Below are 13,527 nucleotides of genomic sequence, written 5' to 3' on the forward strand. Positions count from 1 at the left end.
TTCTGTAAATGCTATAATCAGTCTTGAAAAATGTGGTGTCATTTATTTATCTGGGCTCCATCCTTGCTTTTGCATGTTCAGTAGCATCTTGACCCATAATTATTTTGGAATAAAATTTTGAGAGCCAACTTGGTCTAGTGGTCCAGCTAGAAACCATGAGACTCTGAGTTCTAGTTCCACTTTAGGCATGAAATCTGGCTGGGTGACTTTGGAACCAGCACTCACTCTCAGCCTACGTCATGGTGACAAGCCAGTTAGTCAATTCTTGTCACTATCAATGGATGAACTCTCTCTTGATGGGGGGGGGAGCCTCTATGGGGGGGGGGCTGGATAGGAGGTAAAGCTATATAGTTAGATAAATCTTACCTCCTATATGTAGATGTGTGTTAAACATTATTATGGAAATTTTGTATAGTTTCATGAAAGATTCTGTGATGGTGTGTTGAATCTATGCAAAATTTAACCACTATGCATTAATTTTCTGAGCTATTTGTGAGCAGTGAGAAACCGTTGCAAATTGTGATTCTGCAAAGATGATTTATAAGTGCTATTCCATCTCTAGGTGGGATTTCAAATGTCTATTTTATTTTGGAAGTATATGAAGCATGTATAAATAGCACAAAAGTTTGTTTACTATTGAGAACTAGACATGTTATGATTGTTCTTTCATTATATAGATGAAAACTCAGTTATGGTCTTTTAAAAGCAGAGTTACGGTTGCAAATTGGCATAGAGATAGAATTTTTGTTCATATAAAGTTGCACAAAAACATATTTACTTAGCATTATCGGGTAAATGAACTCTGTTTATGTTCACATTTTGTGTGAATTATTTGATTTAATATTGGTACCTTGAAATCCAGACTTTAAACTCCCAGACTATAAAGCAAATTCTACCATCTTTTGTTATATCAACAGTGCTGCTTTTCAAAAAAAACAAAATCTTAGCAAACCTGTTCTCAGGGATCTTTTTCAGATCTGTAAATATTGGACAAGTATAAAACTGATATGCATCTGCAAAATAAATAGAACTATATTGAGGAATGAACAGGGCCCTACATATCCATTTATTATTCTGAGCTTTTGTGTGTGTGTGTTAAAATCCAGAGATGTTTATTCCCTAAGAGTTTTATTGCAAATTTTATTCCTGGCATCTTATTTTCTTTGGTGAATGATTTGTTACGCTGCTTGACTGGGCGAGGCTATGAGCATTTGCTTTTTTTTTTTTTACTTAGCACTAAGGTGTTCAGTATACTTTGGGGTGTCATAAAACAATAATCTAGTTACTTGTAAGCCTGTTGCTTATTGCTTGTAGCTCAACTGTTGCTATGTGCTTAATGACAACTGGGATGGGTAACTAATTTGTTACCATTCAGTTGGTATGAGCTTGTTCCAGCTTGTTGACTCACAGCCTAGGGATGGTCTTTCCTTTTGCAGAAGTGTCCCTGAATAGGTTGGACTGGAGAGGGGCATAAAAAGCAATGCTACGGTGCATGTGTGTGTATATGAGAGAGAGAGAGAGAAAGTGAAAAAAGTAAGGTTCTACATTTAGGCAAAACAAAATCTTAGCAAACCTGTTCTCAGGGATCTTTTTCAGATCTGTAAATATTGGACAAGTATAAAACTGATATGCATCTGCAAAATAAATAGAACTATATTGAGGAATGAACAGGGCCCTACATATCCATTTATTATTCTGAGCTTTTGTGTGTGTGTGTTAAAATCCAGAGATGTTTATTCCCTAAGAGTTTTATTGCAAATTTTATTCCTGGCATCTTATTTTCTTTAGTGAATGATTTGTTACGCTGCTTGACTGGGCGAGGCTATGAGCATTTGCTTTTTTTTTTTTTACTTAGCACTAAGGTGTTCAGTATACTTTGGGGTGTCATAAAACAATAATCTAGTTACTTGTAAGCCTGTTGCTTATTGCTTGTAGCTCAACTGTTGCTATGTGCTTAATGACAACTGGGATGGGCAACTAATTTGTTACCATTCAGTTGGTATGAGCTTGTTCCAGCTTGTTGACTCACAGCCTAGGGATGGTCTTTCCTTTTGCAGAAGTGTCCCTGAATAGGTTGGACTGGAGAGGGGCATAAAAAGCAATGCTACAGTGCATGTGTGTGTATGTGAGAGAGAGAGAGAGAAAGTGAAAAAAGTAAGGTTCTACATTTAGGCAAAAAAACCAAAATGCACAGGTACCGTATATGTGGTACTTTGCTCAATAGTAGTACCTGTGAGAGGGATCTTGGAATCCTAGTGGACAACCATTTACATATGAGCCAGCAGTGTGCAGCAGCTGCTAAAAAAGCCAACACAGTTCTGGGCTGCATAAACAGAGGGATAGAATCAAGATCACGTGAAGTGTTAATATCACTTTATAATGCCTTGGTAAGGCCACACTTGGAATACTGCATTCAGTTTTGGTCGCCACGATGTAAAAAAGATGCTGAGACTCTAGAAAGAGTGCAGAGAAGAGCAACAAAGATGATTAGGGGACTGGAGGCTAAAACATATGAAGAATGATTGCAGGAACTGGGTATGTCTAGTTTAATGAAAAGAAGGACTAGGGGAGACATGATAGCAGTGTTCCAATATCTCAGGGGCTGCCACAGAGAAGTGGGAGTTGGGCTGTTCTCCAAAGCACCTGAGGGTAGAACAAGAAGCAATGGGTGGAAACTGATCAAGGAAAGAAGCAACTTAGAACTAAGGAGAAATTTCCTGACAGTTAGAACAATTAATAAGTGGAACGACTTGCCTGCAGAAGTTGTGAATGCTCCAACACTGGAATTTTTTAAGAAAATGTTGTATAACCATCTGACTGAGATGGTGTAGGGTTTCCTGCCTGGCCAGGGGGTTGGACTAGAAGGCCTCCAAGGTCCCTTCCAACTCTGTTGTTATATTATATTATATTAAAGAGAGAGAGAGAGAGAGAGAGAGAGAGATTCATTTTCATTAAAGGGTGTGTCATAAAACTTATATAATCAACATTTTCCTCCCTTCTATCCAGTTCATTTTTTCTTCATCAGGCTATGAGAAGTGAAGAAGAACTGGAACATTTCCAAGTACTTAGTGACTAAAATGTAACACCAGGCTCTACATAACCAATATATCCAAGGGGAAGCCGTTTTGCTGGGGAGAATTATGGCTAAGGCCATATACACGCTTACCTGGCCTTAAGTACCATTTAATTCAGTAGGTCTTCCCTCTAAATAGCTACATATAGGATTGCACTGTGAAAATAGCTGCTAATAACTGAAAGCGATGTAGGGATTCTACTTGAGCATTCCTTTGAAGGATTAATATAGAGAGATACTACACTGCCTCAGAGAATTCCAGACAATGAACTGGAAAATTCACAAAAGAGTGAAACAGAGAGAAAATAGTGTTACATCATATCATATACAATATGTGGCCAGTATGTTTCTAGCCAGGTTCTGTGTAGCCAACTTAATAGCAATCACTGTGTTAGCTAGGGGGAAAATATTGTATTTTCCCAAGAACGGCATATTGATCTCAGAGAGTGGAATATTCTTACAACAGAAATGCTGCTGTACAGGACAGAAAATTGGAAACAAATGTGCATTTATAGTATTCATACACAAACAAAGTCCTTTTTTTATGGAAAACAGAGCAGCTGAGCATGAAAAATGTGCCCTTTGCTTCCTACAGATAAATATACACTCGTGATATCATTGCCACTAGGAATGCTGGAGGAATCTCTTTTCAACCTGAATTGATCTGCCTCTTCTAGAGAAATGTGCAGATCAGAACTTAGCAGTCAAATGGATTTTTTTTCACTTTCCCTTAATATTACACTGCAGTTTTGTGACTCAGAAAAGAAAAATCAAAAAGTATTTAAAGTGTGTATTCGAGGATAAAGGGAATGCATCACACTTGTTTTCTAATGTGCTCAAAGGATACGTACTGAAATAGCGGCAAGCACCAAGGTTGTGTAGATTTTTTTTTTTTTTACAAACCCAGACTTGCAGAATGAGCAAGGAATAGAAGGGAATTACAGATTGACATTTTCAAACGCCCACCCCCACCATACTTGCATTAGGTAAAATAAAAGAGAGCATAGTTGGTTTAGGGGCAAATGAAATTTCGCAGCCTGTATACCCAGATCTCCATCTGGACTTTATTCTGAAAATCTCTCATCACCGTATTCAGCAAATAGGAAGGCAGAAATGCTGAATATCCACTGAGTATGTGAACAGTGTGAGGAGGCTTCGTGCAGGGCTTTATATCATCGGAAGACAGGTAATGGCAGGCTTGTAGTCTTCTCCTGCATAATGGGACATGAATGCAGAGGTTGGCTCTACTCCTGAGGGAATGGGAGGTGGATGGGCCTCTGCCCTTGCTGCCTGTAAAGTGTTGTAACCATGGGAACAGCACGGGTGGCATGGGCTAATGAAGCTGTAACTGTCAAGCTCGGAGAATGAAGGAGCCCCCTGTGATTCCAAAGTCAGGAGTACAGGGGGAGAAGGATAGCTCTGGCCTTCATAGCAGCCCAAGTTACGGAGATTTTAGCACCTAAGCTGATAATACAGTTCATTTTGTCCCTTGATCCGCTCTTGGAACAGCCTCCCTTGTATCAAGGCAGGGACAAAAGGCAAATGAGCAGCAACCCCTTCTTATATGAGAAGTCACTGCTGCCCCAATGGTTTCATCCTATCCTCCAAACCTTAACACCCCTTTACGTTGGCCACAGAGCTGGATTTCATTACAAAATAGAGGTTTTGTAACAGTAATAGATTAACAGAGTTGGAAGGGACCTTGTAGGTCATCTAGTCCCTCCCAAGCAGGAGACCCTACACCATTTCTGACAGATGGCAGTCCAGTCTCTTCTTGAAAGCTTCCAGTGATGATGCTCCCACAAGGTCCCACTCTGTCAAGCTATAGGCATGTGATCTACTGCAGGGGTCTCCAAACTTGGCAACTTTAAGACTTGTGGACTTCAACTCCCAGAATTCTGGGAGTTGAAGTCCACAAATCTTAAAGTTGCCAAGGTTGGAGACCCCTCATCTACTGTATATTACAAAATGAAGCCAGAATGTTTGAACAGAGCAATCTAGCCCTGCAGAGTGGAAGGTTGGGTATTACTAAGCCTTTGCACGTGACACAGTTGCTGTGACTGAAGCCCAAAGAAGCCACTTATTCTGACACCCAATTTACCTTCCCACAACCTCAGGCATGCAGAATTCACTTCTATGTGGGAGAGATGCTGTCTGTCATGGACACTCCCACAGATAGAAAGTAGTGGGTTAGTCTTTTTGAAAAAAGACAGAAGTTGTTGGACCAACTCTGGAAAGGAGTAGGATTTAAGATCAGTCCACACAGTCTTTGTTTAAATCCAGATAATTGAAGCATAGGAAACGTCTGCTTCAACACCCTTCTAGGAAGAGGCCAGGAATTGTATAGCATTTGATTTCTGGTTCTTTGTGTTGTGCTAATTATCTTGTATTTCTCTGTGCAAGGAAGTGAATTCTGTTTGATTTCAATTTTTTTATCCATTCTTCAGAATGGACATGGAGATATTCATTATATATAGTGTTTGTGCACTTTGTAATACTTAATTGCAGTATCTCCCATCTCACAGGGAAAACCTGCGGTTTGTAAGATTAGCACCATCTTCCAATTTCTTTGGAAATGTTCTTGTTTAATTGCCAACTGTATCAGAACAGCTCTACAATTTATCTTTATCCATGTTGACTGTGTTTTAATATATAAAGTTAAAAGGGAGGTTGCATTTTATTGTAACTTTTAAAATAAAGTTTTAATTAAAAATAAATTAGAAGGGATAATGAAATAAAAGGACTGAAAGTAAAAAAAGAAGAATACAAACTTCAAGCCTTTACTGATGACTTGGTCTTCATCCTGGAGCAACCGATATCGACAGGACCCAAACTACTATCACAAATAGAAGACTACGGGAAGGTAGCAGGACTCAAAATAAACAGGCTAAAAAAAAAAGACAATAACGAAAAATCTTACAAAATAACAGGAGAAAGAATTAGAAGACAAAATGGGTATGCAAACGACAAAAAAAACAAAAATATCTAGGAATTTGGCTAACAAATAAAGGTTCATCTATCAGAGAAGACAATTATAATAAATTAACACAACAGATAAAGAAAGACTTAGAAATTTGGAGCAAATTACAGCTATCTTTGCTAGGGAAAATAGCATCAATCAAAATGAATGTGTTACCAAGAATATTATTTTTATTCCAAGTAATACCCATAAAATTAGGGAAATTTTTTTAAACACTTCAATAACTTATAGCTAATTATATTTGGCAGGGGAAGAAACCAAGGATTAAAATAAAATCTTTACAAGATAGCAGGGAAAGAGGAGGATTCGGACTCCCAGATTGGGAAACCTATTATAAAGCAACATCATGGATATGGATCAAGGATTGGATAGAATTAAAAAACAAAAGAATTCTAGCATTAGAGGGGTACGATCTACAAAGAGGGTGGCATGCATTTCTGTGGGAGGGAAAAAGTAGACAACATGGATATTTTCAGAGGCATTTAATTAGAGAAGCACTGTTACAGACATGGCAAGGGATAAAAAAGAACCACTATGATAAAATTCCAAAATGGTTATCCACAATGGAGGCCCAAATTTACCCAAACGCATTAGACATTGGTAAAATGAAAAGATACAAAGATTTGTTAAATAATCAAGGGGAATAAAAACAAGACAGGAATTAAAAGAACAGGGTACAGACATCGATTGGTGGCCTTATATGCAAATAAATCCAGATACAAGACTGATTTGATACAATTTGGATTCCAAAAGGAAGCATATGAATTAGGTTTTTTCTTTATTTTTAATTATTGAAATTAAAATATTCAATTAATATGTTGCAATAATAAATGCAATATTGAAATTCTTTTGCTTTTTTGTTTTTCACCTTTTAATTGGCAAAAAAAAAAAAACGTAAGATAGTTTATGGGTGGATATCAGGGGAAATCGTCCTGGGATTAGACAGAGGCACAGGGAACTATTAAGCTTCTGCTCCAGTGCAGAGGCAGGGCCAGGATGTGAAGTTTGAAATGGCTTCCAGGAGGTTGTTTAAAGCCTCCAGCCTTCTACCTTATCGGCTCAGCAACACCTTGCAGACAATTCACTGATAAACTGAAACATTTTTTTTAAAACAAAACAAGGCCTTACAGACAGCCCCAAAGGGTGCAGTTGTCAAAAAGAATTCTAAAAAATAATGTAGAAGGGTAACAAAGAAGAGCTGAATTTTCTTTTCTCATTAAATTTCACCAAGATTCATTAATTGTCCTAAAGTCAGTTTTGTATTTTTCATAGTTTAACAATAACAACAAACAGAATATTGCAGAACAATCTAATAAGAAGAGATCATTTGGGGCAAAAATTCACATCTCTCTCTCTCTTTTGTTTATTTTAAGCTGGTCTAAATTTCTATCTCATCTGGGAGTATGAGAGTCAGTTATCACACCCCATCATGGCCTCTTTGGGGACATTTGGGGACATTTCAAGATTAAAAGTTCAAGGAAACTTGGGGGCAAGGAGACAATGTGTTGAGTGGGATCTAGTGGCCTTTCGGACTGATGGCTTTAGCATCACAGGAAGGCAACCTAATATTCCTTTTGCAGAGTTGAAATTTTTAAATGTTTAAAACCTTTCTAAGTCTGATCTTTTCTTCTCTCAGATCATTTTTGAAGTTGTCCGGGGGACAGGTTCTGAGGGAGATATTGCCATTGATGATGTTACTCTGAAAAAAGGTGATTGTCCAAGAAAGCCAATTGTCCCAAATAAAGGTAATTATACTTGGTGAATTGTATGCATCATTGCATCCCAAATTCAAGGAAAAGTATTGGGAAAGCTATGTATATTAATCAACATGTATGTTTACATATAATAACAATATACTTATAGATAATAAGAATATACTTATTTATAATCAACATATACTTCTTCATATCAAGAGAGAGAAAGAGAGAGAGAGAGAAATAATAATTATCAATAATAATAATTGTATCAAGCTCATTTAATTTATTGTAATGTCCTACCCGACATGGTTCTCAACCACCTAGCTACAGAAAATAATGAAATGTTTATTATTCCTCAGCCTCTTTGATAAATTTTTTACCAAACAAGTTGGAATTTTAGAATCTGCAGACCCAGGAAAATGGTGATTGCAGTAATAGCCTTAACATACAAAACAAGATAATATTATTCAGTAATAATAAGCATAAAAAATTGTGATGATGGATAGATGATGGACCTATTGATTTTTATTATGTAGTCTGAGACAGTGATCTTCCAAAGTTATAAACATATTTTTCCCTGTGTATATTTGTATCAAATTTTCCCACCTATCCTATGCCAAGGGCAACAGAATCAATGTCAGAGAGGAGACTATTCTTCTCATTTTGAGAATTATCCTTAGTCAATATATTTAGGGTTATTTTAAGCAGAACATGATTAGTTTCTTTTGTGAAGTTCTGCTTAATGGAAGAAAGGAAACTATGGGCCATTTATAATAATATGTGTGTAGGATGTTCAGAATTATTCTTTGGCATTTCTGGTTTAATAAAACAAACAAGCAAACAAACAAAAAATCAGGTACCAAATGATAGGAAAGTGATCTTTCTGCATTAATTCCCGGAAAGTCTTTATTCGTTGAAATATGCACTGCTGAGTGATTGAACAAATCACAGGATCATTAATTTGGATGAGGCCATCATATCCAACCTCTGCTCAATGCAGGAATTTCAAATTAAACCATCCCAGAAAAGTGGCTGTCTAATTTCTGTTTGAACACATCTGAAAAGGGGCAGCTATCTCCCTTTCTGGATAATTGCTTCCACTGTCAAACGGAACTAAATGTTAAGAACTCTTTTTCTAATGTTTTACTGGAATGTGACTTCCTGTCAGATCTCATCCTTTATTTTGCGTACTGCACTCTGGAATGAGAGACGACAGATCCTGATGTTTCCCAACGTGACATCTTTTCAGGCGTTTGAAGAGTACAGCCACATCCCCTCCCAAATATATTTTCTCAAGGCAAACGTGCTGTCCATCTTTCTTTATGAGGCTTAGTTTCTAGTCCTCTGATCATCTTTGTAGGCCTCCATTGATCCCGTCCCACTGTTTCTGAATCCTTCTTAAAGTGTGGATGTAGTACAAGTATTATATGACCAAAGGAGAATACAGTTATTATCTAGCCTGTTATGAGGAAGCTTTCTACATTAGTTCATTGACCATTGTCCTTGGACATTATTTTTTATATCTGTTCTACTCTTCAAAGTATGGGTTTGTTTTTATAAAAAATCTGAAAGAGGGACAAAATCTAAAAATATCTGTTTTATTTTGCACGTCTAATATGGCAAAAATATGTTTATGGTAGTGCAGTACAATAGCCTCTAAAACAGAGGTCTCCAGCCTTGGTCCCTTTAAGACTTGTGGACTTCAAATCCTAGAGTTCCTTAGCCAGCAAAGCTGGCTGAGGAACTCTGGGAGTTGAAGTCCACAAGTCTTAAAGGGACCAAGGTTGGAGACCCCTGCTCTAAAACATATTAATTTCTGAAATATTCAGCTTGCACCGTAAAACTAGACATTTAGGATTCTGTGTGTCTTTTCGTTTTCATGTGATTTCAATTTTCAGTACAGGTAGTCCTCAACTTACAACAGTTCATTTAGTGACCGTTCAAACTTACAACGGCACTGAAAAAAACGTGACTTATGACTGTTTTTCACACTTACAACCTTTGTAGCATCCCCATAATTATGTGATCAAGATTTAGATGATTGGTGACTGACTCATACTTATGACCATTGCCGTGTACCAAGATCATGTGACCTTTCGCAACCATGTGACAAGCAAAGTCAATGGGGAAGCCAGATTCACTTAATAACCATCTTACTAACTTATCAGGTGTGGTGATTCACTTAAAAACTGTGGTAAAATGGGGCAAAACTCACTTAACAAATGTCTCGTTTAACAACAATTAGGCCCAATTGTGGTTGTAAGTTGAGGACTACCTGTACATCCAATTCTTTTTTTTTGGTGGGTGTAATCCTGGAATTCTTGAGATTGTCGTTTCATTCCACAGTCATTTGTTTTGCAAACCATTGATCATTTTCATGAGGTAATTTTTCTCTTTCTTTCCCTACAGCAGTTGCCCTTCCAGGAAATTCTGCTGTCACCCAACACACATCTTCTCTCTGTGGGCCACTACTTTTCTTTCTTTATGTGCTGCTCAGATGATAGCAGTGAATGCTCCCGTTGTCTGAGACATTCCTCCTCCTTTCCTACTTGGTCACCCTTTGCTCCTGTATCTCCCCCTCCTCACTGGCACACCAAAGTGTCCATATGTTACCAAAGACTAACATGCATGACTACGCAAAAGGGATCCAGCTAAGAACCTAAGGGATTCCTGGAGGAAGTCATACTGTCTAAAAACAAAATATATATAAATAAAGAAGAGACAAAAACAAACAAATGAAAGAAAGAGGGAGGAAGGAATGGAAAGAAGAAATGGAAGCAAAGAATGAAAGGCAATGCTGAGGACGAAAATGATGTTTAAAAGGATCAGTGGAATGGAGGAAGGCATGTTCCTTTAAGAACAGAGGACAAGACTTCCTCAGGGAAGTAGGAACTTTTGTTTAAAACAAAAACAAAATATATTAAAGCACAAATTTCTACCAGAACTGTTACCTTCTTGGCTGCAGAACCACAGTTTAGAAGACATTCTAGCATACACAGTGCAATCCTTTGGAATCTCTGTGTTAAGACTTCTCCCTTACCGGTTTTGCCTACAACCTGTCTACTGCAGCACCACCTCCTCATACTTCTCCCACTCATCTCTGGTGACCACAGAACCTTGTCCTCATTTGCATGTACTTCTGAGTCTTCATATGCGTTTTTAAGACTCTCATGTATTTACTCGTCCATCTATAAATTTGCCTTGACCCATCCATCCCCAACTTCAGCTCAGCAAAGCAAAGAGACAGACCTCTTGTGGATTATGGAGATGAATGGAGAAATCTAGGGCAAACATAAGCTGCAGGTTCAGCTCTTGACATCCTTCACCTACCCATCTCTTTTCTCCTTTTTCAGGCTGCTCACTTCTCTCCTTTAGTACTTTTTTTTCCTACCATCCCAGAGACAGATTGTCAATACAGCACAGAGACTAAAAGAAAAGGCTTCTTGTTTGAGGACCAAAGTAAAGAAGCTGAGTAGTGACACCGCAGTCAGTTACTATCAAAGCATGAGCTTCAGAAGCCTTAAGGCAAGGATTTCCTCCACCTTTTGTTGTTGTTGTTGTCATTGCTGCTGCTGCTAATTTATCTATTTCCCATTTCCTTTTAGTAATCCAGTCCTTAAAGCCTCACTTCCTTTTTTAACTACAAGGGGAGTCATAAAGATGCACCCTTATAACATCTGAAATTGCAATACTTCCTTGTCAGTAATAGTACCTATTCTTGGCATGTTCTTAATCAAAGATGCTGCTATCATGGTGCTTGATTTGCTATTGAAGGATTGGGTAGCTGTATTGCAGCTGCACAATGAGGTGCAGACAAAATGGAAGCAGAAAATAAAACTGTCCCTACATAAAGGAACCAGGGTAGGCAGCCTGTTATAGTTTTGAAGAAAAATATACAGGGAGTCCTTGTTTAGTGATCACAATTGGGATCAGCAACTTGATTGTTAAGCAAAGTGATCACTAAGTAAAATGGCAACTGTGCTTATAAAGTGACATCAGCTGTGCTTTACAGACCTGTGAAAGTCAAAAATGGGAGGATAGGTCACAAAAGGTACTGTTGTAACTGCAGACTGTTGCTTCATGAGGCAGTCACTAAACGAAGAATACCTGTACTTAGATTTCATTTAGTGCAGAAAGTCAGAGGGAAAAACACCCACTGTTTTCAGGGACACCACATTACCACTGTGAGAGGAATATTTTCTCAGGAAAGCCCAACTTGCACTTGGTAGTCCTGACCCTGCAAGATCATTAAAGCCAACTCTAAATCATTATATAAAGAAGAACCAGTTTATCTAGTAGGGAGACATTACTACAGCAATGACATACTCTGCATACATCTTAATGGGTCCCTAAGATTTCAGGCAGCATAAGTTTTTCCTCCATCCACAGTCTTCCACATCAAGTTGCTACCAGACATGCTGGACTACAGTTCTCATAATCATGGCAACTTTAAGACTTGTGGACTTGTGGAGTTGAAGTTCACAAGTCTTAAGGTTGCCAAGGTTGGAGAGCCCCGCTATAGTGGACTGGCGAAAGATAGAAGCGAGCAAGCAACGTGATGGGGGAATGTCTGGTGATGTTTCTGTAGTTCTGTGTTCTCTGCGTTTACAAATGTATTAATAGGATGAAGGATAATTAATGCTAACCCAGTTTCTGATTTGTATAAAGTTATCTTATTTAATTTTGACCTGATTACACACTTTTTTTTTCATAGAAGGCACAGGTGAGTTTATCATTTCCACCAGCCCAGAGACAGAAAGTTTTGATTATTCATTGCAAAAAAGCTATCTATGAAAAATTTATGTTCTACTTATCTCTTGCTAAAAGGAAAATAGTGGAGAGTGGATTGCAAAAGTGGCCTCCCTTAATAATAACCTCTAAAATCCTTTCCATGATTGGTATTGATGTTTGCCTCTAAAAGGTAGAAATGGCCTCAGTCTTCCTTCAATTTTCAGCTTGTTGAAGTCACCGAGGTCAAGTACCGAGGATGCTCTCATTATCAAACATGTAAACATTAACTTCCACTGACTGTCAGCAGAGGTAGGATCCAGGAGGCCCAACTTGGCCACTGGGAAACTCATCGCAAGTAATGTGGGACAGAGACTTCCCCAGTCTCCAACTTCAAAAATTAGCCTAGCCTACCAATCCCACCATCTCCCCAAGTTGCCTGCAGGCTTAGAACAATAGGTCATTTTTAATGGAAAAGTTCCACTGAATCTGTGCTCTGACAAAGATGGATTCTCTATATAATGGGATGTTCTCTGTCTCTGAGCATTAACTGTGCTGCAAAAAATCATTCCCGTTTGGTCTCTAAAAAGAGAATGTGCTTCTAAAAGGGAAGATGCAACATAATTCTGGGTGCTGATGCTTATTTTGGGCCACCTGTGTGCACTCTCAACAGTGAAGCAGCTCAGTGAAACCTTTACTCATCTTCCTGGGAGTAAGTCTGTTTACTCCCAGGAATGCAGCTATATAGGGCTGCATGATTAAAGGCCATATTGTCTTTTAGTCTAAGCAAGCTAAAAATAATACCGAGTTGCGAGTTAACTTTGAGAATTTAGAGAAGTTTACTGCAAAAGGGGACAGCTGGCGTTTGGAAGATTAGGAGTGAGAGATTGGGGAGGGAAATGAAGAACAAAATGCAGATCCTGAGCTGCTATCTTCCTTCTCTGTCCTATTTCTGTAGCAGCTTCCTGATTTAAGTGTCCATCTGTGTGAGAATTGTAATGGACTAATGAAGTGCCTATTTTTGCAAAGGAGATACACAAAGTTCTCTC

The 13,527-nt window shown here is 38.2% G+C and overlaps 1 protein-coding gene across 1 annotated transcript in view; it reads left to right on the forward strand.

Moving 5' to 3' along the window:
* The window catches only part of MDGA1 (MAM domain containing glycosylphosphatidylinositol anchor 1), a 348,213-nt gene extending 336,866 nt beyond the window's left edge, over positions 1–11,347 (forward strand). The window contains exons 16-17 of the mRNA XM_058178574.1: positions 7,690–7,798; positions 10,160–11,347. Of these exons, the coding sequence (XP_058034557.1) occupies positions 7,690–7,798; positions 10,160–10,251 (201 nt within the window). The 3' untranslated portion in view covers positions 10,252–11,347. The remainder of the gene's footprint in view (positions 1–7,689; positions 7,799–10,159) is intronic.
* Positions 11,348–13,527: the final 2,180 nt, after the last annotated feature.

The sequence above is a fragment of the Ahaetulla prasina genome, chromosome 1 (assembly GCF_028640845.1).
Source record: "Ahaetulla prasina isolate Xishuangbanna chromosome 1, ASM2864084v1, whole genome shotgun sequence".
Taxonomy (NCBI): Eukaryota; Metazoa; Chordata; class Lepidosauria; order Squamata; family Colubridae; genus Ahaetulla; species Ahaetulla prasina.